The sequence below is a fragment of the Odocoileus virginianus genome, chromosome 13 (assembly GCF_023699985.2).
Source record: "Odocoileus virginianus isolate 20LAN1187 ecotype Illinois chromosome 13, Ovbor_1.2, whole genome shotgun sequence".
Classification (NCBI taxonomy): Eukaryota; Metazoa; Chordata; class Mammalia; order Artiodactyla; family Cervidae; genus Odocoileus; species Odocoileus virginianus.
This window is the reverse complement of record NC_069686.1, coordinates 51,956,081-51,982,683: the sequence shown is the minus strand read 5'-3', so window position 1 is coordinate 51,982,683 and position 26,603 is coordinate 51,956,081. Positions and strand designations below refer to the sequence as shown.

General features: G+C 37.2%; 1 protein-coding gene across 3 annotated transcripts in view; it reads right to left on the bottom strand.

Moving 5' to 3' along the window:
• Positions 1-26,603, bottom strand: part of ZRANB3 (zinc finger RANBP2-type containing 3) — a 273,757-nt gene that overhangs the window by 48,701 nt on the left and 198,453 nt on the right. For all 3 annotated transcript variants that reach the window (XM_070476275.1, XM_020879240.2, XM_020879241.2), the window contains exons 9-12: positions 9,259-9,378; positions 6,756-6,875; positions 3,816-3,995; positions 3,152-3,304 (exon numbers count right to left, since the gene is read on the bottom strand). In XM_070476275.1, coding sequence (XP_070332376.1) covers positions 3,152-3,304; positions 3,816-3,995; positions 6,756-6,875; positions 9,259-9,378 — 573 coding nt within the window. The remainder of the gene's footprint in view (positions 1-3,151; positions 3,305-3,815; positions 3,996-6,755; positions 6,876-9,258; positions 9,379-26,603) is intronic.

The following is a 26,603-nucleotide window of genomic DNA, read 5'->3' as shown; positions in this document are numbered from 1 at the left end:
CACTACTAAAATAAAAGTAGTTTTTAAAATAAGAGAAAAATATCTCGGAAATAATTCTTTTTTTCTTACAACAAATGTGACAGAATGGCATTCTGGTATCCTAGAAAAGAAAAATGTACTAGCCCTCCAAATAGCATATAAAAAAATGTAATAAGGTTCCACATAAAAAACATTATGTATTTTATGGAACTAAACTTGAGATTAAAATTTTAATTTTGCATTATGAGAAAATGTGTACAGACTTCAATTTCATTCCTATAATAGCGGATCAATTCTTTCAAAAATTACAATTAAACTCCCCATTAACTCTCACACCATATTGAACCAGAAGAGCTAGGAAAAAGACACTTTGAATGACGATATGCTCCTCTAATATATTATCTCTTATTCAGTTTCCACATGGCCTCCAAATAGCATTTGTTATTATACAGACAATATAACAAATATCCATATACCCATCATTCAAAATTTACAGATACTAACATTGCAATATTTACTTCTGATACTTTTTTAAAATAAAATACTTCTGATAAAGCTGCTGCCACACTTTGTCTTCCTTAGACTCATTCGTCTCTTCTTTCAGAGGCAATACATTTAATATGTATTTTTCAAATCTATGTTTACATATCTTATTTTATATATATGTATCCACAAATACATAATATTATTTGTATTTGTGTGTGCTGTGCATTAAAAAAATAACATCATGTTTTCAAAATATGGTCATGTTCATACATATAAACCTAAGTCATTCATGTTAACTTCTATGTAGTATCTTATGACCATGATGTAGCCATTGTCGTACTGATGGACATTTTAGTTGTTTCCAATTTTTTGCAATCCAGAAAGGATCACTGAGTACACATCTTTGTACATGTATCCTTATATATATGCAGAAGAATGTATTCCTTGCAATGAAACTATTATGGTTGTAGGAATGAGGTATTACCTCATACCAGTCAGAACTGCCATCATTAAAAAAGTCTACAAATAATAAACCCTACAATCCCACTCCTAGGCATGTATCCAGGAAAGAAGAAAACTCTAACCAGAAAAGCTACACATACTCCAGTGTATCTGCTGCACTATTTACAATAGCCAAGACATGGAAGCAACACAAATGCCCATCAACAGATGATTGGTTTAAGATGCATCATACACAAACACATACACACAATAGAATACCTTGTGTACTCAAGAATCTTCAAAGCTTCTAAGGGACATATTCTCTTTTTAAGAATGAAGGAAAATTCTCCCATTTTTGAGCTATTCTTTTATGTCAATTCTATAAAATTGCATGCAACTTTACAAATATTTTTAAAAGATATAGTTTTGTAAATATTTAATATCCTGCTAATTTGATTTTGAATTGTAAATGTCAAGTTTCTGTTTTGGGGGCTTTTATGTTTTACTATACTTTGTTAAAATGCAAAAATTATACATTTTTAGAATGTTTTTATGAGTAAATTTAATGTACTGTAAAAAAATTTTTTTAATGAAAAAAAGAATAATGTCATTGGCAGCAACATGAATGAACCTAGAGATGATCATACTAAGTGAAGTAAGTCTGACAGAGAAAGACAAATATCAAATGACATCACTTATAGGTGGTGTATATATATATATATACACACACACCACATATAATAAGTGGAAACTAAGGCACACAGACGTTAAGTGACTTCCCAAGATCCCCAGTTAGTGGCAGAGAAAGGATCTGAACCAGGCAGACCAGCACCAGAGTCCTTGCTGCTAGTATTCGGCCCTCCGAATTCTTTACATTGCCTCTTGACAGGGCCTGTGTGATACATGTTGGGAACACTTGACAAAATATAGTTGATTTGGAAGAAGAAAGTCGTTAGGCATTTTTGTCTGTTTGCGTTTTTTTGCCCATTAGCTGAGTATCTACCAAGCATCAGAACTGGGCTAAGCTCGCTCTCATACAATGTCTGTCGCTCAATGCCGATAACCTATGAAGTAAGGAATACTCTAATCTGTGTATGTGGATCTAAGGCCCATAGCAGTTCCATAACATGCTTATGGTTACCAAACAGGAAAGGGGGTGCAGAGGAATAAACTAGGAGTATGGCATAATTTTCACAGATATAAACTACTATACATAAAATAAACAAAAGGTCCTACTGTATAGCACAGGGAACTACATTCAATATCTTATAATAACCTATAACGGAAAATAATCTGAAACAAACACATAACTGAATCACTTTGCAGTACATCTGAGACGAAGTCAAATATTGTAAACCAACTATTCTTCAATAAAAACCCCAAACAACAACAAAAACCCAATAAAATAAAGGTGTTTTCTCCAGCCAGATCTTAAAAAAAAAAAGGCCAAGATTATAACACACTAAATAATAGCAGAATCCCAAGTTCATGGTGATATTTTTTAAAAAGGAGGAAATGAGCTTTTCTCTACAAAAAAAAATGCCAGCTAATGAAGAAGCAATGATGGAATTCAAAAAAATCACGATTTCAAAACTGCTTCAGTCAAAGATCAGTGAATGCTAAAACCGCAGCATGAAAGGTTTTGGGAACAGTAATGGTCACGTGATCTCAGAGTATCACACCATAGATTACGTACTAATTGTAAAGAGAAAAGGGTACCTTTATAAATTTGTCTTATTTTGGAGATGCTAGTTTCTCTTCATGTTTTGTCTGTTCAGGCCAGTCTCCTCTGATGCTCACATTATTTGCCTATTTTTTCTACTAGCTTGTTTGTTTTACTAACTGAATTGTATAAAGTTATATACTTTGAACACTGTAATGCAAAATATCTTTACTGAGTATGAGACTTGTGTATGTCACTTTTTGTGGCAAATTTAATATATCTTTCCCTACCTCCAGGGTCTCAGAGATAGTCTCCCATATTTTCTCCTGAAGGCAAGAATTGTACTTGGCTTGTTTTTCTAAGGAGCTGAACAGTGAGCACTGATCTATTACTGTTGAAAAATACAAACCACTCTTGCAGCCTCCTTATATCGAAGTCATCCTTTAGTTCTCAAAACTTTCCCACCTTTACATGGAGACTCCTTTCAGTAGCATGAGCAATTAAAAATTGCTACTTAAAACAATATATGATAAAGTCATAGTTTCATGGTATTAAAAAAAATAGAAAAGAATATAATCTTACATGAGTGAACAACATTTCATCCCTGAGCTCTTCAGACCTTTCATTTGGAGTCCAAGCTTCAGCAAACTGCAGGAAATCCCATTTTTCCTTATCACCCTCCTCGGCCTGAAGCTTTTCCTTCCTCCCATTCAGTGTGCTCCCTGTAACCTGAGCCTGTGAGATGGAAAAGCATACAGATTTTATGACAGGTTGCCTCACAGCTGACATTTACTAAGCAGTAACCTGGTTTTGCATTTAAGTCACAAGCAATCCAATAAAGAAAATCTTATTTTCTCAACATATCACGGGCTTTAGCGATCAAGAATCACTCAAGGTTCAAGAATCCTTTTGAGAAAGTGTATGTTCTCAGCTTACAAAAAGGACTTGAGGTTTGAAAATGTTTTGTTTCCTTACTAGCTCATCCTCCGCTGGCCTCTAAAATGGTAGAGAAGGACTTGGAAGACAATAGGAACACATGTAAATTCATGTCCCTCTCTTATTACCAAGGACAGCAGGTAAAGTATTACCAACTGAAGCCTTTACTGGACTTGGTCTCTATCAACATCAACATCTTAGTGTACATATATATGCTTTGCCTGAAAACACCAAAACTCAGCCTCTTAACTCATACAAGCTATAGATAATTATGAGTACGCTGGTAACCTGGTTGAAATTCAAGCTTTACCTTACGATTCAACATTCCCCACATAAGGGTGTCTAGAGTCCCATTTGCAATAAGGTAATGAATATTCACAGAACTGCACTGTCCAATCCGGTGAGCACGGTCTTCGGCTTGTTTTATATGTCCAGGGTCCCAGTACAACTCAGCAAACACAACATGAGTTGCAGCAGTAAATGTCAAACCCTAAGAAAAATAAAGTGAAGAAAAAAAGTGAAACGTGAAAGTGTTAGACGCTCAGTTGTGTCTGACTCTTTGAGACTCCCTGGACTGTAGCCTGCCAGGTTCCTCTGTCCATAAGAGTTCTCCAGGCAAGAATACTAGAGTGAGTAGCCATTCCCTTCTCCAGAGGATCTTCCTGACACAGGGATCAAACCTGGTCTCCTGCAGTGCAGTCAGATTCTTTACTGTCTGAGCCGCCAGGGAAGCCCAAAGTGAAGAAACTGAGATGCAAATGAACTGAGAATTTAACACAGAACCATGTATAACAAAGTCTTTCTGAGTATGTTCACCGGACAAGAGAACACAGAAGGACTTAAAAACAAATCAGTCTTTCATTTTAAGTCAAATTAAGAAAAGTTAATTCAGGTAAATGAAGACTGCTTACTGCAAATTAGTCAGGTGAACTACAAAGAACATGTTTAAAAGGTATTTCAGTATTTCTAAAGTCAGTCTGAAGAATGTATACATAAACAAAATCGCTTTATCCTCTGATGTATACTGGGTTCACATTACCATTGAAAAATCTAATAAAATACATTATAAATGAGAATATAATTCTAACACATGGTATCCATAGCAACTAGGCAGAGAGCAATGACATCCTCTATTCATTTAATTCATTCTGTTTTATAAAGCAAGAAAATCATGTCTACCGTCAAAGCCTTTTCTATCTATGGAATTTCTCATGTTGCTCCCAAAGACTCTGATGTTTACTGATTTGTATCTTGATGTATACAATACAGTTGCATTTTTGTGCAACTGTATTTTATATCAGTTTGAAACAATATGACATTAAAAGTATTAACTAGGTCTTGTTTTATAACTAATATATGAAATAATGCAAGTCTCTTCAAACTGTGTTAAAAAGTGCATGACTTTAAAGTGGGTAGGTCGAGCGAAATGTGGACCATGCTTATGTTATTGCCACACAGCTGTGGGTGGTATTACGTGGTCAATAGAAACACCTCCGTACTGTGGGACTGTCATCTAATCCGTGGCTGGTGCTCACATACCCTGGAACTTCTGCGAGTGACTTTCATGGCTGCTGTGCTGCTTTGATGTTATGTTAACTTAAAGTATTTTAATATCACATAACAACATCATATTAGCATTCATTAAACAGTGGCACTCATTCTCAAGCTGAAGATCAACCACTTTGGAACAGAACTTAGAAGTAATAAAAGCATGGACAGAGTCAAATAAACACCATGTTAAACTGTGCTGCTATTTAGGATTTGAAACGCTGCAAAATATCAGAGATAATGCAAAAAAATTAAGTAGCATTTAAAGTAAAAAGTATCATAAAAGTGTAAAAAGTATCGTGTGACCATACAAGCAAAAAGGGGAAATACGTTGGCAAGATCAAATCACTCAAAGATGCTATTAATACTAAACTACAATGGAAGATTCAGAAACCTCCAGGACAAAGCCCTTTCTACTTTCCTTCATTCTGATGAAGATTTTATTAATAGTATTCAAGGGTATTAAGTTTTGAATTATACAAGGCCTTCAGGAATACAGCCTTGAATAGAACGTGAGTGCCTTGTACAACCTTAATTTCAGAGTCTTTCACTAGGTCACTCCCAGGCTCTCCTGCTCAGATTCTTCTACTTCCCCAAGCCACTGGTACTCCATTGCAGCTCTTTTTGATAATATTTTCTACGGCTGAAATATTCTAACAGATATAAAACTCAGACTACTAGAAATTTAATTCAACATGAAAGTTTGGATCCAACATGAAATCCGACTCACTCCTAGTGAGTTCTAGAACTTCTTCATCTTCATGGATTCTCTCTACATAGACAATTTTATATACATCAATTAGCTCACTAAAAGAAGAACTTTGGCTCCAGTCCAGATTCCAGAATCCACAGAAGTTGTCAGATTTGCCATATACCAGGTTGGATATTTAACAACAATATGCTCAATTACTTTCCTCTCTGTTAAATATCCTGGCTTAGATATTTACATCAAAATATCCTAGAATGCTAGTAGGAAAAATGTTCATAAGTATCCCCTTTTACAGTGGGTAGTACAGACCAATATCTATTCTTTTCTTACTCCTTTGTAACATAATACCTGATTGACCAATAAAGGCTACTGTTTCCAGTTTCATTTGAAGACAGTTGTGGTCCTGGGAATAACTGCAGGCCAGTGAGATGTAGCATGCCTTTCTCCATTCAGCTTCCTGGATCATAGATATGAACTCTAGCAGAACTCTTAGATAAGAGATACCTGCTAGGAGTGGTAACCAGCCTTGGACTGTCTGTATCCAAGAGTAAAATTTTGTGTACTTAAATCATTGTTAATTTGGATTTTCATTTACTTATAGCCAAACCTAACTCTAAGGAACAAACCAAGGGTATTCCACAAAAAATTCAGAAAGACAGGAGAGTTCTTTTCTCCTTAGGCCACCTTGCCTCACAGACTCTGATGAAAACAACCAAGACAGATAAGTGCTGTAAGAAAGGGAAGACAAAATGCTATACAAAAGATCATGGGAAAGCGTTATAATGAAATTAACTTTACTTGCAGGATATTCTTTACTTGAAAATTTAAGAAGTTTATAATCAGAGGTGTTGAGGTCTCCTTCTGTTACACTTTCTAGCACTCTCCAAGGTGGAATGAGTATTTATCACACCAGATGGGAAGTTATAGTTAAGGTTAATGGCCTTTTTATTATCTCAACATTTCATTATCAAATTCAGATGTGAAACTTCTTACCTGACCAGCAGCCTGAATGCTGAGGATAGCTACACGAGTCTCAGGATCCTTTTGAAACTGATTAACCAGATGTATTCTTTCTGAAGATGGAACACTTCCGTCTATCCTGATGTAACGAGTCTACCATCAACAACAAGGGAAATGGCAAAATTAGGACAAGCTCCTATGTACCCATCTTATTATATACATGTTACAGCTTATTTTTATGTTCACACAATAAAACAGAAACTGGTGAGAATGATAGGTTAGTAAAAGACTCTTAACCAGATTTCTTAATACCTGCTTATAAAAATTTCCTATTTTTAAATATTTTAAGATACTTGAGAGTGGTATCTATGTCTAATTCATCTTCATACCATCAATGCCAAGTGTGATGTCACAGATATAACAGGAGTTCCATAATCATATCTGGATTATTGTCTTCAGTAATGTTCTAGGTAAAATGATATGCAAACTTTAAAAGATGGATCAGACTAATTTTAAAGTTACAGGACCACTAAATCCAAAGTGAAAATAAAGTCAGACATGTGAGAAAAAGTGGATTCAGCCCACGTATTTGAGATTTAGGAAGAGTAGTCCTGAAATGTTGCAACATTAACAGGGAAAACATCTTTTTCAAAGTAGTATTTGAGTCATTAATATTTTTCCCATTATTAAATTTAAAAGAAATATATCATCCGGGCATCTCCACTGAGGTAGGAACCAAGACATCCAAACACATTTTTAAAAAAGAAGGAAATACTAAGTACTAAATTGAACCATGCTGTATTTTAGGAACAATATGAGTTTAGAAAATATGAGCAGTCAGTGTACGTCAGAATCATTTTTAAAAACTTATCACTCAAATTTGTAAAAACAGGCATAAGCCCTGAATTTCAAACTGTCTCATTTTTATATGCACTTTTATGGAAAATATTTCCTTAAATACTTGAGACACAGTTTTATAAGGGAACCATCAAATTAATAATTTAATAGAATCTCCCTTATCAACTTTCTATGTCTTCATAAACAGATATAAATTGACCAGTGATCCATCAATGGAGACTATAAAATCTTCTGAGGGTCTTTCTAAAGAAAACATACTGTCAGGCAAAGGAGAGTTTGGGAGAAATTAACCTCCAACACCATGACTACCTACATTTTTAACTCTCGGTAGCATTAAACGCAATTCTAAACACACCAGTATAGTGGTAGCGGGAAGAAGAGACACACTTGGTATAGATTCCAATAGTTTTAAGGTATAACGGAATCAGAATTAAAAATCAAATATTGTTCAATCATTTAAAAATTATTTCTAAGGCTAATTAATTCTTCCTCAGAGGTTCTATCACAGATACTATATGATAATGAGGAAGTATCCCTTTAATATATAGCATTCATATATTATCTTAAATCCATCTATGAAGGAAAGACTAGAATTATTCCTTTGGTAATGTTAATGACTAATTAGCAAATACTTCAAAAAAGTACACAAAGTTTTAAAAAACATGGCTTTATTCCTCCCTTTAAAAAAAAGCTACCTGCACCAGCAAGAGGTTCTGATATTACATGGATATTAAGCTCTTATAATTTGCCAGGAACTTCCTCTGGCTGATCCGGAGCATCTCAAGAAGGCCTTAGCACTGACAGAGGGGCGACAGGTTTAAACTTGGAAAGAAAAAACGGCAGATGCTGTTCTGATAGTGCTGTTGGGGAACAAGGTGGACCCAAAGGCCATGAAGCCAGCAGGTTTCATGGTGCTTACCTGGGCGTATGTTTCCGACTCGCCCACACTAAATCTTAATAAAATATTCTATAAAGTAGGCTGCCTAGATGTTTAAAAAGTATGACTGCAGCTGGGTAACAAAACTGTCTAAATTTATTCTTCCTTTCCCCTCAAAATCACCCACAGTCTAGGTCACCATGTGGGTAAACAATTTTAACTGCCTATACCAATCTCAAATGGTATATCCAATAACAGAAACAAAATTCGCATGATAGCCTATCAAGGCAGCATAGTTTAATCCATCCATCCAATTTGATCAGTGGGGTATTATGACTGGTATAAAAGGGAAATATTAGTAGTATATTATCAACACAATGGAAATATATTAGCGTCTATGTGCATGGTCAGTCGTGACCAACTCTGTGAACCCATGGACTGTAGCCCGCCAGGCTCGTCTGTCCATGGAACTTTCTAGGCCAAGAATACTGGAGTAGGTTGCCATTTCCTACTGGGATCTTTCCAACACAGGGATCAAACCTGTGTCTCTTGCGTCTCCCGCATTGGCAGCAGGATTCTTTACCATTGTGGCCCCTGTTGATCCCAATATTAGTATAATTTTTAAAATATATACATTTGTATAATTTGCAATAAAATATGTAATAATAATTTATAGATAGACATCCCATAACCTGAAGAAGGCAAAAAAAAAAACCCACCCCAATTATAAAAACTACAATTGATGTTTAGGATATAAAAACTGCATCCTAAGTAGTGTTTTATAAATAAATGGAAACCTACCTTGTTTTCTATAACTGCTTCTGTGCAAGCTTGGAGCATGCTTAAATGGTGAGCAAAAACCAGAAATTTAAGTGAATCATTCTGAAGCATCATCTTAATATAATCCTTTACAGCACCTGCCTAAATATAAAAAGTTAAACCTCATTAATGTCATAAAAATGTTTATAAGAAATCATGCCACTTTAACAAAGCTAGAAAAGCCTGAAAATCAGTAAGCTTCTATGAACTTTAACTGTTTTGTCCTCAAGGCAGCCTATAGTAGAAGCCCACACCTAAAGCGACACGTGAAAGAAGAGGAACATGAGAGGGGAAAAAACTGAGAAGTAAAATAAGAACAAGATAAGAATTTAGATGGAAAAAAACAAGATAGGGAAGGAGTCTCAAAGCAAAGTGGGTAGTCAAGTAAGCCGTGGTGAGGAAGCAGTTGGTGGTTTTGTTCAGAAAGTAATTTTCAAAAATAAAAAAGCTCATATAGAGGAGTAAGTGGAATAGAGTGAAGGAGAAAATTGAAGATAAAAAGTCAAACAAATGGCATTCTGTGTGTGTGGGAGAGAAACTGAAAAAGAATAAGAAAACTGAGCTGAAGTTTAAGGGTTAAGGAGAGTGGTTTTTTCATTTAACTAAGAAACTAAGGTAGATTTACAAAAGGCTGTGAAAGGTGTAGAAAGGCTGAGAAAAACGAGAAATGAGGGGCTTGTGCTTGCCTCCAGGATGGAGCAGGCTGCAGAAGAGGCTGGAGTGATGGCATTAAGAGCGCAGAAGGGAGGTGAGAGAGAACACGGAGGCAGAAGGGAGAAATCAGGAAAGCTAGTACTGAATAGGCTTTCCTTAGCGAGCTGGGGGCCAGGTTACCGGTGAAGCATAAGAAATCAATATGGGACGAGTTAAATAGGAGTTAAATTTAAAGTGGATAGCAACAATTAAATTTAAAACACGAATACAGTATCTCTTAACTGTTAAAAAAAAATTAGTCAGACATTTTGGGAAAAGATAGCAGGCTGAATATATTTAACCTCTACTCCTCAGTGCTATATTTAAATGAGAGAAAAATGTATAGAGAAAAAGAGGTTGGAGAGGGATCAATAGCAACAAAACTTTGCAAGTGAAAAAGCAGACAGACGCCTGGTAACTGATTAGCCAATCTGACAGTTCTTAAACTGCCAGTATGGAGTGAGTGTTGAGAAGTACCTGGTTTAAAAAGGCGTGATCAGAAAAGGATCAGGAAATGTCACCTCTGGAAGTGAGGATAGGGATGTGGCTAAAATTAGGAGGACTGTTCGAAAAAATGTTTAGGTAGCTGAATATGTGCCGTGCTGATCCACAGCCTTTCTCTACCCATTCCATAAGAGGTGACCTCCCAATTCATCCTGGAAGAAAACTATAAATTTGTTTTCTGGAGAGGGCAAAACAGAGGTTACCCAGATGGAGGGATCCTACAAAGATGGTAGGTCATCCTGCAAGAATCAAGGGGATTAGATGTAAGTTACATAACAAATGGTGAGATCTGAGCCTCTCTCCACTTTTTTTTATTTCCTAGGGTCCCCAAACAGAGACTGAGGTGAGGGAGAAGAATCATGTAACATGATTCTTTTCAGGAAAACCAGACCAGTAAAAAAAGATGAAAGATACTGATATTGGGGTTCCTCAACAAGACATCCCAATCAGATCACTTAATTATTATCCTTCAATAAACATGGAAACTCTACATATCCATGAAGAGTTCCTAGTTAGCATTTAAAGTCTTGTAAATAAAAGCAAGCAAACAAAACCACCCACCAGACATTTGTGGAAAGCAACATGAATAGATCAACAATGCAGAGAGAGAAAAAAACCAAACTATAACAACAGGAAAAAAAAAAAAAAGAGTAGGGGGAGTGGGGCAGAATTCTGTTGGAAATTAAAACTATAATAGCAGAAATGAAAAATCTACTGGTTACTAAGCTGAGGAAATCTTCCAGGAAGTAGATGGAAATATAAAATAATAATAGAGAAAATATAAAATATAATTATAGAACCAGATGATGAAAACAATATGTGAATAATAAAAGTTCTAGAAAACAACACAGAAAAAATGGAAATAATAATTAAAAAATAAAAGAATATTTTACAGAACTTAAAACTGGAAGTTTCCAAAATGGAAACTGGAAAATGCCCAATGAAGATCCTTCATAATGGGTGAAAATGGACCCAGGGCAAGGTCCATAATCATAAAATGTTAGGACAATGGGAACAAAGAGAACTCTACAAGTTTCTAGAGAGGGGAGGAACAGATTTCACAGAAACAAAACAGAATAAAAAATCTGAATGGCATTGCCTATCTCAACATCGGTACTGAATGAGAGAAAATGATTTCTAACTAACAATTCATATTCAGCCAAATTAAAAATCAGATACAAAAGTACAACAAAGGCATTTTCAGATATGCAGAGTCTCAAACAATTTACTGCCAACGTACCCTCTCTTGGAGGAAAACGTACAGCAAAACAAGGGAATAGAAAAGTAAAGGAGTAATTCAGTACAAGGGAGAAATAAATAAAAATCCCTGATGAGAGTTTCACAGCAAACCTAAAGAAAGACTGTCCAGACTGCAGCTGATCAAATGCTACAGGAGAAAGTTTGTTAAGTGGATAAACTGACGCCATGCTAACATTTAAAGATACTGAGAGGAGACTGGGCAACTAAGGTAAAGTTTGAGGATGAATTAGTGAGAAATGAGTCATAAAAGAAAAAAAACATATCATAGTATACTGCATTGTTCATCTGTAAATATTATAAACATGGTTCTAATAATGTACAGGTTGAATATTGATCAAGCCAAAATTAGTATGAATTTACATAAAATTAGTAAAACTGTAACTTTCTCTCTATCTCTTCGTCCATTTCTATCTATTGATCCATTAATCTATCAATTTGTCTATCTCCCTATCTATCACTGTTTGAAGAATGGGAACAGGGGAAAGGTCTGGGCGTGCGGCTGGGGCTGAAGACTGAAAGAGCTAAAATTTTTATTTTAGATAGAATTTTATCTTTCATATAGAGAAACCAATTGATGACACCTAAAATTACAAAGCAAGCAGTAATACAAACCAAGAAGCAAGATAAACCCATTGCTGAGGGATCTAAGTAAATCCTTCAAAATCAGCTACAAGAAAAGACCATGGTTGCCTCCAGAGAATAAATTTAGGGGACTGTTATTTTTTTCAAAATTTCTATTTCTCCTCATTAAATTATGATCATATGTAGCTTTGATAATAATTAAAAAGTTTTAAATAGGAAACATTTTAGAACATTTTAAAATTGAAAACTACCAATTTAAAATTCATGCATATGACTATCAAGTCACAAGACTGATTCTCTCCAAGCTACATTTTGTACGTCTAAGTTTTCTAAAGACTAAAAATTCATACAATGAGACTGGAGGCTGTTAAGAACTTTAGCCTTGGATTTCAGTGCTTCAGAAAGTGGAAATGAAGCCCTCTCAAAATAAGGAGCTATAAATTCCAGATATGTTGCCACGGTAACTGAACCACTTTAATAAACTGCATGTTTGCCTAAAGAGCTATATTTACTGTGATAAGCCTTTCAAAAAGTACATGTCAAGTTGGAGTATTTTTAAGGTACATTCATTTACCAAGCACTGCAGACTTACAGACTAAATAATCACTGCACCCCTAGTCTCAGATGCATTCCCCACTTCTTCACAAGCAAGCTGTTTCTACCAGAGTCTCCTCCACTCCCATCACCCCCTCCTCAGTACAACCAGAAACTGCTGGTGCCAAAGCTCAAGCCCCTTTCCGTCTCTTCCTCCCAATCACAGGTTCAGAAAGGCTTATGGTTACTATTAATATTATAAGTTCAATTATATAAAGTTCAATGGGCTAAACAGTCTCTTGGGACTAACCTGTTAGCTATCATTGTGATGTTGCTTCTGAGGAGAAAACGTGTTTGCAGAACCAAAAAATCTACACAGCAAAGGGACTTTGGGATTCTCTTAGGTTCTTAGGTTGGGGACTGCACAGGTTTGCATTTTAAAATGAACTATACATGCATTTTCCCTTCTCTGATTCTAGTCTGATTAAAAGCCACTGCAATGTCACCTTTTAAGTTATCTGAATAGGAGTTTGCTTTTGAAGTATCTTAAGTGCATATTATATAGGAATGGCAGGTCCTGTTAACGATCAGTGTTTTGGTCACACCGATTCAGGTTTTATAGAAGCTGTAGTGCTCACAATCTCATTTCATTTTACTAAAATTGGTCTGTTAGTAATGTGTCTGTGAGCCAAAGTTCTAATTGAAATAATTAATGAAGACTACATACTATGTCTCATTTAAGGAAATGCAGAAATAATGAGAATATGTTGTACGATTTATTTCTTAAATTTTTTTTTCGTGAATAGGTACACATCATACGTTTTGAAGTAAAAGTAAAGAAAAACCTACATTGCATTAAAAAGCTGAGGAAAGTTACTTTAAGTTGTCAGTCTTTAATCAAATAATAAGAGGGGAAAAGAGCAAAAAAACACCAAATTTGAGCTATGATAAGGACTTTCTCCTTGACCAAACTTCAGTTACATTCCTCTTAGCCCTCTTCTTAACTAGGCCTCAATTTTGGCCTTCCAAGTCTCTCTTGCCCTTTCCAGGTCCAATTTTAGCAAGAATCCTGCTAAGTCAATTTATCAAGAATGCCCCCACTCTTGATACCTCATTAACTCTTGATATCTGATCAAGTTCCTAATCCTCACTATTTACAGCTAATTTCTTGGCCTTCTTTTTGCAAGAATTCTGTTTTGACCTTGGTTTTGATCTGATAAATGCACACATCCCTGCTGCAAGAAAGTCTAGAATTACCAGTTATTTAACCAAGTAGAAGAGCGAGCGACCAAAGGAACCATAACTGATTTAATGAGCCATTCGCAGTTTCACTGTACCGGCCGTGCGTACTTAGACATGCATGGCTTAATCTTTGAGACAAGCATATGCTACTGGCAGGATCAACCAGGTTAGCAAAATCTCCCTACCCTTGGTGTCTCCTCTTAGTAATTTTCTGACCACTGACCCCTTTACCCTGCTTGTTGGCTATAGATCCCCAGATTTCTCTGCTGTGTTCAGAGCTGAGCTGCAATAGAGTTGACTCCTATTGCAAACTCTACTGAGATAAAGTCAACTCCTTGAATAAAGTCTTCCTTACTGTTTTAACAAGTATCAGAATAACTTTTTCTTTAGCACCTATAACTTGTAGCTAAGGGAGCATGAGCTAAAAGAAGCTCCTCCTTAAGTTTTGAAGTCTTCAACCCCAGACTAAATGGCAGATCTGTTTAGATATCTGGTGTGTGTGTGCTCAGTCATGTCCAACTCTTTGTGACCCAATGGACTGTAGCCTGCCAGGTTTCTCTGTCCATGGAATTTTCCAGGCAAGAATACTGGAGTGGGTTGTCATTTCCTGCTCCAGAGGAGTCTTCTTGACCCAGGGATCAAACCCATGTCTCTTGTGTCTCCTGCACTGGCAGGCAGATTCTTCACCAGTGCACCACCAGGCACATGATTTAAGGACAACTCTTCAAGCCCTTATTAATCAAGGAGAGATGAACTGCGATTGGTCTAAGCAAGTCTAGTACTTTCATCCCCAGTGATTCTGACTTATAGGGAAAATAGGAAGTCTGCTGGAGGCTCCAAAATCAAAAACAAAAAAAAATGCTCACTGACAAATGGACGTTATGGAAAATGTCCTTGCTTTGGATGTTATGACCTGTACTTGACACCAGGGCTTCCCTGGTAGCTTAGCTGGTAAAGAATCCGCCTGCAATGCGGGAGACCTCTGTTAAATTCTTGGGTCAGAAGTTCCCCTGGAGAAGGGATAGGGCACCCACTCCAGGATTCTTGGGCTTCCCTGGTGGCTCAGATGGTTAAAGAATCTGAATGCAATGCAGGAGACCTGAGTTCAATCCCTGTGTTAGGAAGCTCCCCTGGAGGAGGGCAAGGCAACCCACTCCAGTATTCTTGCCTGGAGAATCCCCATGGACAGAGGAGCCTGGCAGGCTACAGTCCTTGGGGTCGCAAAGAGTCAGACGTGACTGAGCGACTAAACACAGCACAGCACACTGTGGCAATTACCCTGGGGCTACTACGGAAGCTGTTGAGAAAAGTGGTGAACGAGGGCAGTCAGAGTAGAAAGAAGAACCCAGATGCTTTAAAAAAAACAAAACCAACCCTTTACTGAGATGTGATTCACACACCATAAGACTCACCCATTTAAAGCATACAATTCAACAGTTTTTAGAACATTTAGAGTTGTGTATCCTTCACAATTTCAGAATATTTTCATTTCCCTAAAGTCTTTTCATCTCTTAGCAATCACTCCACCTCCACTGCAGGCCCCTGTATCAACCTAGCTCTAGACAAACAGTAATTTACTTTCTGTCTCTATGGACTGGACTATTTTGGCATTTCATACAAATGGAATCACACAATGTGTGGTCTTTTGTGACTGGCTTATTAGCATAATACTTTCAATCCATGTTGTAGCATTTTTCAGCATTTAACTTCTTTTTTTATTGCCAAGTAACATCCCACTGTGAGGACATACCATATTTTACTTGCCCCTTCATCAGTTGATAGCCTCTCTGACTCTTGTTTTTATTCATTTATCTATTTCATCCTATAAAGTTTCTTACTGATTTGTAAATTTATGATAGTTAATTTGTCTTTTATCCTTTAAAATGATTTTAAATGAGGAAAGGAAAGTAGTAAGTAAAAGAGAACACTGCTTATTTACCCCTCTAAGACTCCTAGTGGCTCAGATGGTAAAGAATCTGCCTGCAATGTGGGAGACCTGGGTTTGATCCCTGGGTTGGGAAGATCCCTTGATAAGGGAATGGCTATCTAGTCCAGTACTCTGGCCTGGAGAATTCCATGAGTCCATGGGGTCACAAAGAATCAGACATGTCTGAGTGACTTTTACTTCACTTCACCTGCCCTGCAGACCACCACAAAGAAAAGCTAGGAATCTGTCTTCTGCTCTCCCTTTTCCCCTGCCAATGGTTGTTAATTTAGAAACCATTTCATCAACTTGAAAAAAAAATTTTTCAAATCTGGTAGAACACAACTTTTTAGGGAAGAATGGTCATTCCATACTCTTGTCAGTGTTCTGAACATTTTTACAGAACCCCATGCCAAAATTTTCCCACAGGAAACTTCCAAAGATAACTTGGATGAATTATAAGAAGTGTGATTTTCTTATTGCTAGGCATGCTTATAAACACATCTGTAAATAGAAATCTAACATGTCTAATACATTTAATCTTTTGACACTGACCAAGTTCTGCAAGCAGCCTATTTCACATCAAGAAGCAGAAGGGCTACAATACTGTATGTAAGAAGAGATTAACCCCAATTTAATACCTTAACCAACACAATTTTACAAAAGAACCTGGGATCCTAAACCTTTCCATAATACTTTTTGGAACAAGATATTATTATAAAGCAATTGTTCAATCTAATCTATCTTTCTATCAGGCAAAGATGGATGAGAGAGAATATTCCATGAATAATCTACTCCACTGTGTTAACCAAATTAGAAAGTAAAGGCAACATTACTATGCACTTTAAAAATACTTTTCATAAAAAGTTTGTTTCATGTGAGTTTGATTGCAAAAGTCATTGATCAAAAGAGCTAATCTAATTCTTTAAAAACTGAATCAATTTTGAAAAACATTCTCAATTTCTTTCTAAACTCCATCCATTGATCATGTCAATAAGGTAATCAACTTTGTATGACTAAGCATGAATAAATCTTATTTGGGCATTTAAAATGATAACACATGGCATGTACAAATCTTCAAATTCTATATCTCCTCTTTCCATAGCTGAATAGAGGTGCTAAAAAGTCAGTAACAGGGAAACAGAAGTCACCTTAAACCCATGGTCAACAATAAATATTACATTTATTCTGCTACCTTAGTGGAATGATAGGTAAGTGTATGTACTTTGTAGCCAAACTGTCCATGTTCAAATCCTGCCTCCCTCATTTACAATCCGAGAGTCTGAGCAAGTCACTTAAACGCTGTCCCTTGGTTTCCCCATAAAAGGGGATAAAAAGTACTTATTACACAAAGAATAATAGTAAAAATTAAGTGAGTCAGTGAATAAAATATGCTTGGAACAGTTGGCACATGGGAAACAACTGCAAGAGTGTTAGCTCATGTTTTTACTATATTTCTCCAGTAAACAGCAAAAACAGTTTTAACCCTGCTACTTTCTTCAAAATCAGAACCTATGTCTCTTAACTCTCAAACTTCCCACTGCCCAGAGAAAACAGAATTCATCATTTGAGGATTCTGTTACTTTTCCTTACTTTTTTTTTTTTACTACTCATTGTTCACTTCCTTTCCTTTCATATAAGAGACATATTTCTTCTCTTCTTCCTCCACCTGTGACTCCAAACTTAACCATTCCTGCCACCTCAAAAGGGATTCCCTGATAGCTCAGTTGGTAAAGAATCTGCCTGCAATGCGAGAGACCTGGGCTAAACCACTCTTAGTTCTTGAGTGGATATCTTCCCATCTTTACTAAAGCCTTCCTCCATTCCACATAGCCACGGAGTTAATATACCACCTTTCTCCTCTAAAAAGAAAATATCATTGTTTTATTTGTACTTAATTATGACTGACCATCTCCTTACTAATACAGGAAACCTATAGCGCCTGGCTTAGGCAGGTTCTTTACCACTGAGCCACTAGTGAGGCCCTCAGAGCCAGAGACCCTTTCCTCAAAAAGAGAACTGGCTCAGGAAGAGGCACCCTAGTCTCACAACATCTCAGTCCCCATGCAGCAGGGAACACTGCAGTGACCTCATTAAACCTCACTGCATGGTGTAAGTAGGATTCCCCCTGTTTAAGCTGTGGAGGCAACATAGTGGATGGAAAATCTGTTTTGTGTTGAAAGTAATTTGCCTTTGCAAAGTTTTTAAAGCACTAAGAAATGCTGCCATCCCCACAGTGACAGGAAATTTAAAGTTATGGGTTGATTTCATCATTTTCTTAGAAAAATAACTGGCATTTCTCTTAAAATGGTTTTCTCTAAAGAGATATGGTTGCAAGGTACCAAAAAATAACTGAGAGTTGGCTAAACCATGCATACAACTTACATCTGTTTTTTTTTTTTTTTTTTTTTTTCCTAAGGACAACATTAGGCTGATCTTAAATCTAAAGAATCTGTTCAGGACTTGTTGGTGAGAAGGAGGGAGAGGATGTGGGAGTGATGGATTGGGAGTTTGGGATTAGCAGGTGCAAACTATAAGACAGAGAAATGGATAAACAGCAAGGTCCTACTGAATAGCATAGGGAACTATATTCAATATCCTATGGTAAACCATAATGGAAAATGTAAAAAGGAATGCATAAAAATGTATAACTACATCACTGTGCTATACAGTAGAAGCTAATACAACATTCTCAATCAACTACAATTAAAACAAAGAATCTGTTCATTTTCACCTATTATATTCCCAACAAATATCACAGAGGAATAAAAATAACAGTAGAGAGAAAGAAAAGTAATTGTAGTTACCTCAGATTCTTCAACAATTGACTTTGTACTAGCAACATTAATTATTTTATGGTCATTTTCTTGGTTAGCACTTATCATTATCCCTTATGCTTACCATTATTATTATTAAATTTCTTGTTAAGAAGTATCTGAAAAAGAGATCTTAATAATGTAAAAGCAAACATGTTTAAAACTTCTACAGAGACCTCCCTGGTCAGGGAACGGGATTCCACATGCTGCAATTAAGTAGTTGCATACCACCACTAAAGATTCTGTATAGCAAAATAAATATTAAAAAAACAAAACATATAGCCTCTATCCCCCTAAGACATACAAGTATTTAAACTCAAATGGCAGAACAGCATAAATGTTTGTACAGCACATGGATGATATATGTCAACACCATTATATAGTACTGCACTTTATATAGAAAAAATCATCATATTAATATGACCTGATTTGCTGACACAACCTAATTGGAAGCACTGGTATTGTTATTCCCATCTGCTTAAGACATTGTGAATGTGAAAATGAAAGTTACTCAGTTGTATCCAACTCTTTGCAACCCCATGGACAGAAGCCTGCCAGGCTCCTTTGTCCATCGAATTCTCCAGGCAAGAATACTGGAGTGGGTAGCCATTCCCTTCTCCAGGGGATCTTCCCAGGGGATCAAACTGGGGTCTCCTGCATGGTAGGTTAATTTTTTAGCATCTGAGCTACCCGGAAAGCCCTCTAAGACATTGTAGGATATGAGAAAAAAAGAAAAGATGAGGAAGAAATCTATCCAGGAGGTTTGGAAATGACAGATATGGCATAATCTTTTTGCTGATGAAGGGTCTTGCTGATGAAGTGTTGCTGGCTGCTGACTGGTCAGGGTGATGGTTGATGAAGGTTGGGGTGGTTGTAGCAATATCTTAAATTAAGACAACACTGAAGTTGGCTGCATTAATTGACTCTTCTTTACGTGAACAATTTTCGTGTGCATGCAATGCTGTTTAATAGCATTTGACCCACAGCAGAACTTCTTTCAAACCTGAAATCAATCCTCTCAAGCTCTGTTGTGGCTTTTTCAACTAAATTTATGTCATATTCTAAATCCTTTGTCAGTTCAACAACCTTCACAGCATCTTCACCAGGAATAGAGTTTCCATCTCAATAAACCACTTTCTTTACTCATCCACTGAAATGACTGCTTCTACTGAAGAATTATCATGACTATCTGCAAATCTCCACTGATGGCAATCTGTTCTGAGACTTAAGGGGCTGGCCCTGTGCTCTTAAAAGTTCCGGCTTTATAAGGAATCAAACGGAATGGACTCCAAAGGAAATTGTGCCTATCCTGTCGAGACCCTAGTCCTAGTGAATCATCCCTCTGCAACTTGAAAACAAGTGGTGTGGCTGCCCTGTCACAGTTGAGGCTCTTTGATTAATGGCTCTGAGGGCCCAGGCCATAAGAGGTGGCAGAAATGGATAAGTGGCCCGGATTTGGTTTATGCTCTTATTGTGGAATGAAAGAGTGCTTGTCACATAATAAATAAAGTTTTATCATGAGACTGCAGCATTCAGTTGCATCTTGAGGCTCCACTTCTAGTTCTCTTGCTATTTCTGCCACATCTGTAGTTACTTCCTTCTAAGAAGTCTTGAACCCCTCAAATTCATCCACAAGGGTTGGACTCAAGCTTCTTTCAAACTCTTGTTAATGTTGCTATTTAGACCTCTTCCTATGAATCACAAATGTTCTTAATGGCATCTAGAATGGTGAATCCTTTCCAGAAAATTTTCAACTGAATTTTCCCAGATCCAAATTAGGAATCACTATCTGTGGCAGCTACAGCATTATGATACGTATTTCTTAAAGAATAAGTGTTGAAAGTTGAAATTACTCCATGATTCATGGGGCTGCAAAACTGATATTGTATTAGCAGGTATAAAAACAACATGAAGCTCAATGTACATCTCTATCACACCAGGTACTCTCAATGAGCAGTAGTATTTTGAAAGGAATCTTTTCTGAGCACTGTTCTCAACAGTGGGCTTAAAATATTCAGTCAATCATGATGTAAACAGATGTGCTGTCAACCAGGCTTTCTTGTCCCACCTGTATAGCACAGGCAGAGAAGATTTAGCATAATTCTTAAGGGCCTTAGGATATACAGAATGGTAAATGAGCACTCAAATAAGTGAGAAAAGAAGAGAAGCAAAAGGCAGAGGAGAAAAGGAGAGATATACCCATTTGAATGCCAAGTTCCAGAGAACAGCAAGAAGAGATAATGCAAATCAAAACCACAATGAGGTACCATTATACACCAGTCAGGATGGCTGCTATCCAAAAGTCTACAAGCAATAAGTGCTGGAGAGAGTGTGGAGAAAAGGGAACCCTCTTACACTGTTGGTGGGAATGCAAATTAGTACAGCCGCTATGGAAAACAGGGTGGAGATTTCTTAAAAAGCTGGAAATAGAACTGCCATATGACCCAGCAATCCCACTTCTGGGCATACACACCAAGGAAACCAGATCTGAAAGAGACACGTGCACCCCAATGTTCATCACAGCACTGTTTATAATAGCCAGGACATGGAAGCAACCCACATGCCCATCAGCAGACGAATGGATGAGAAAGCTGTGGTACATATACACCATGGAATATTACTCAGCCATTAAAAAGAATTCATTGGAATCAGTCCTAATGAGATGGATGAAACTGGAGCCCATTATACAGAGCGAAGTAAGCCAGAAAGATAAAGACCATTACAGTATACTAACACATATAAAAGCCTTCCTCAGTGATTAATGCAAAGAATAGAGTAAACAACAAAATGGCAAAGACTAGATATCTCTTCAAGAAAATTAGAGATACCAAGGAAACATTTCATGCAAAGATGGGTACAATAAAGGACAGAAATGGTATGGACCTAACAAAAGCAGAAGATATTAAGAGGCGGCAAGAATACACAGAAGACCTATACAAAAAAGAGCTTCATGACCCAGATAACCACAATGGTGTGATCACTCACCTAGAGTCGGAATGCAGTCAAGTGGGCATTAGAAACATCACTAAGAACAAAGCTAGTGGAGGTGATGGAATTCCAGTTGAGCTATTTCAAATCCTAGAAGATGAAGCTGTGAAAGTGCTGCACTCAATATGCCAGACAATTTGAAAAACTCAGCAGTGGCCACAGGACTGGAAAAGGTCAGTTTTCATTCCAATCCCAAAGAAAAGCAATGCCAAAGAATGTTCAAACTACCACACAACTGCACTCATCTCACACGCTAGCAAAGTAATGCTCAAAATTCTCCAAGTCAGGCTTCAAGAGTATGTGAACCATGAACGTCCAGATGTTCAAGCTGGATTTAGAAAAGGTAGAGGAACCAGAGATCAAATTGCCAACATCCGTTGGATCAGTGAAAAAGCAAGAGAATTCCAGAAAAGCATCTACTTCTGCTTTATTGACTAAGCCATAGCCTTTGACTGTGTAGATCACAACAAACTGTGGAAAATTCTTCAAGAGATGGGAATACGAGACTCCCTTACCTGCTTCCAAAGAAATCTGTATGCACGTCAAGAAGCAACAGTTAGAACTTGACATGGAACAACACACTGGTTCCAAATTGGGAAAGGAGTATGTCAAGGCTGTATATTGTCACCCTGTTATTTTACTTATATGCAGAGTACCTAATGTGAAATGCCAGGCTGGATGAAGCACAAGCTGGAATCAAGATTGCAGGGAGAAATATCAAACCTCAGATATGCAGATAACACCACCCTTATGGCAGGAAGCAAAGAAGAACTAAAGAGCCTCTTGATGAAACTGAAAGAGGAGAGGGAAAAAGTTGGCTTACAACTCAACATTCAAAAAACGAAGATCATGGCATCTGTTCCCACCACTTCATGGCAAACAGATGGGCAAACAATGGAAACAGTGACAGACTTTATTTTCTTGGGCTCCAAAATCACTGCAGATGGTGACCGCAGCCATGAAATTATAAGACACTTGCTCCTTGGAAGAAAAGCTATGACCAATCTAGACAGTGTATTAAAAAGCAGAGACATCACTTTGCCAACAAAGGTCTGTCTAGTCAGAGTTATGGTTTTTCCAGTAGTCATGTATGGATGTGAGAGTTGGACCATGAAGAAAGCTGAGCACTGAAGAATTGATGCTTTTGAACTGTGGTGTTGGAGAAGACCCTTGAGAGTCCCTTGGACTGCCAGGAGATCCAATCAGTCCATCCTAAAGGAAATCAGTCCTGAATATTCATTGGAAGGACTGATGCTGAAGCTGAAACTCCAATACTTTGGCCACCTGATGCAAAGAACTGACCCATTGGAAAAGACCCTGATGGTGGGCAAGATTGAAAGCAGGAGGAGAAGGGGATGACAGAGGATGAGATGGTTGGATAGCATCACCAGCTCGATGGACATGAGTTTGAGCAAACTCTGGGAGTTGGTGATGGACAGGGAAGCCTGGCATGCTGCAATCCATGGGGTCGCAAAGAGTCAGACACAATTAAGTGACTGAACTGAACTGACCTGAGCACTGGCTTCAACTTAAGTCACCATCCACAGTAGTTCCTAATTAGGAGAGTAAACCTGTCCCTTTAAGCTTTGAACACAGGCACTGACTTCTCCTATCTAACTGCATAAGTCCTAGATGGCATCTTGTTCCAATAGAAGGCTGTTTCATCTACAATGAAGACCTGTTGTCTAATGTAGCCATCTTCGTTATCTTAGCCAGAACTTCTGAATAACTTGCTACAGATTCTACATCAGCACTTGCTGCTTCATCTTGTATTTTTACGTTATAGAGATGACTTCTATCCTTAAACTTCATGAACCAACCTCTGCTACCTTCAAACTATTCTTCTGCAGCTTCCTCATCTCTCTCAGTCTTCAAAGAATTGAAGAGAGTTAGGGCCTTGCTCTAGATTAGGATTAGGCTTAAGGGAATGTTGTGACTGCTTTGATTGTCATTCCAGACCACTAAAACTTTCTCCATATCATCAGTAAGACAGTTTTGTTCATTGGAGCAACATTTTTAATTTCCTATAAGAACTCTTCCTTTGTGGTCACAACCTGGCTAACTATTTGGTGCAAGAGGCCTAGCTCTCAGCCAGTCTCAGTTTTCAATATGACTTCTTCACTAAGTTTGATGGTTCCTAGCTTTTGATGTAAAGAAACACATGTGCAGCTATTCTTTTCACTTGAACACTCAGAGGCCATTATAGGGTTACTGACTGGCCTATTTCAGTATTGTTGTGTCTCAGGAAATTGGGAGGCCTGAAGAGAGGGAGAGAGACAGAGGAATGGCTGGCTGGTGGAGCAGTCAGACACAAACAAATATCTTAGTTAAGTTCAGGGGCATATACGGACACTGTTTGAGGCACCCCCAAAGAATTACAAAAGATAACTGATCCAATCAGAGATCACCGGAACAAAGATAACAATAATGACAAAGTTTGAAATATCATGAGAATTGCCTAAAGGTGAAACAGGGACATGAGTGAGTGAATGCCATTGGAAAAATAATTCCAAGAAGACTTGTTTGATGTACAGTTGCCACAAACTCTCAATTTGTAACAACAACAACAAAATGTAATCTGCAAGGTGCAATAAAGTGAGGTTCAACAAAATGTGGTATGCCTGTAGCTATCGTTCTTTTTGTAAAGTGCAAATCATATCATTTTACTCCATTCCACAATATCTGATTACTCAGAACCCTTAGGATAAATTACACAAATTATACATCTTACTTGTTCATTCCTTGGAATCCTGAACCCCCAAGACTTGACCAAGTGTTTTCTCCCATGTTCCTCTTCAATATCCTGTTTTTCAGGCACTCAATATGCTCTACTGTAATTGAACATTTTTTCCCCCCCACTTGGGCTTTTTTGCCACTATTCCTTTTTTTAAAAAAATTTATTTTTAATTGGAAGATAATTGATTAAAAATGAATTTTTTTAAAAAAAGGAATAGTGGCAAAAAAGACCAAGTGAACATTTATTTTTACTGTCTTCCCCAACAGACTCCAAATTCTTTGAGAGGTAGACAACCATGTCTTGTTCACCATGCCTCTCTCACACCAAGCATAATCCTTGCCACATAGTAGGCACTCAATAAATATCTGCTGAATTAGTTAGGAGAACACTTAGCCAAAGAAAGGAAGCTACAACATTAGTAAGCACGCAACACAATTACCAATTTATAATGTGTGGTATTTTAAAAGTTCATTAACAGATAGATTTGGGAGAACTCTGAAACACATTTTCCCATAGAAACAATATTAAATGTAGGATACCTCTCTTCAATGTTACCTACAACTACAACATGGGTAAACTGTATTATCTATAATTACTTTAGACTCTACTGGATACCAATAATATTTCTGGGGACAATATATTAAGAATTCCAATCTGGTAATGCTATAAATTAATTATTTCTGGTTACAGTGCATGAATAGACATAACAGTTACAACTAACATAGGTGGTTGAGGACAGAGGTTCTGATAGGCAGGGAAAGCAAAAGAACTGAAAACTAGGAAGTCGGGGTAGCCTTCTGCTACGGATCATCTTTGGGAGTATGTTCCAAGATGGAACAGGTAACTTTTCATCTCTTTATATTTCTTCAAGGATTCTAGGAATTAGGTGCAACTTCCTATTGACTAGCCACACTTCTGACTTCCAACTAGGGTTTCTTACCATATGCAGTAAATTATCTAAACTGTTCTCATATATAAAGGCTTCTCCCAGCAGGAGACGTGGGAAGATCCCCTGAAGGAGGGCATGGCAACCCATTCCAGTATTCTTGCCTGGAGAATCCCGTGGATAGAGAAGCCTAGAGGGCTACAGTCCATAAGGTTGCAAAGAGTCAGACACAACGGAAGTGACGTGGCATCCATACATATCAACACTTCTGGCTTTCAACTGGGTTTCTTATCATATGCAGGAAATTATCTAAAAGGTTCTCGTGTGTATTCTTTTCTTTTAAGCCGTATTCTACGGTCAGTACTAAGAACAAAGAAAGCTAAGTGAGCAAGCAAACAAATGAAAAACAAGATAGTTATCAACTTTAAGAATAACAAGAGTTGTCAAAGAAAAGAAACGTAATTATAGCTCAATTGTGAAGTGTTTAACAGAGTCATTATACTGTAAACAATGAACACTGATCAAACCAAAAATTATGATATGGGAAAATGGAACTGGGGGGATGTTTTGCAAATATTTTCTTCCCATCTATATTTTGCGTTTGCATTTTCAGTGCCACAGTGTCTTTCATATGTAACACTTTTAAACACCATAAATTTTAAGGGTTTGAGTCCCATTTGCTTTTCCTTTAAAGAATGTGCTTTTTTTATCCTATCTAAAAAAATGTTCCTATCCAAAGGATGGGATATTTTAAAACATGTATGCTACTAAAATTTTACAAATTAACTTTTATATTTGTATGATTCACTTCAAGTTAATTTTTATGTATGGTGTGAAATAATGATCAAGGCTCATTTTTTTTCCTTTTGGTTATCTAACTGCCCTAGTACCAGCTGTTGAAAAGACTATCATTTCCCCATTATCTTGCCCCCTTTCTTAAGATCAGTTGATGATTATTATGAATATCTCCAGTCTTTGACTGTGTGGATCACAACAAACTGTGGAAAACTCTTAAAGAGATGGGAATACCAGACCCCCTGACCTGCCTCCTGAGAAATCTGTAGGCACATCAAGAAGCAACAGTTAGAACTTGACATGGAACAACAGACTGGTTCCAAATTGGGAAAGGAGTATGTCAAGGCTGTATATTGTCACCCTGCT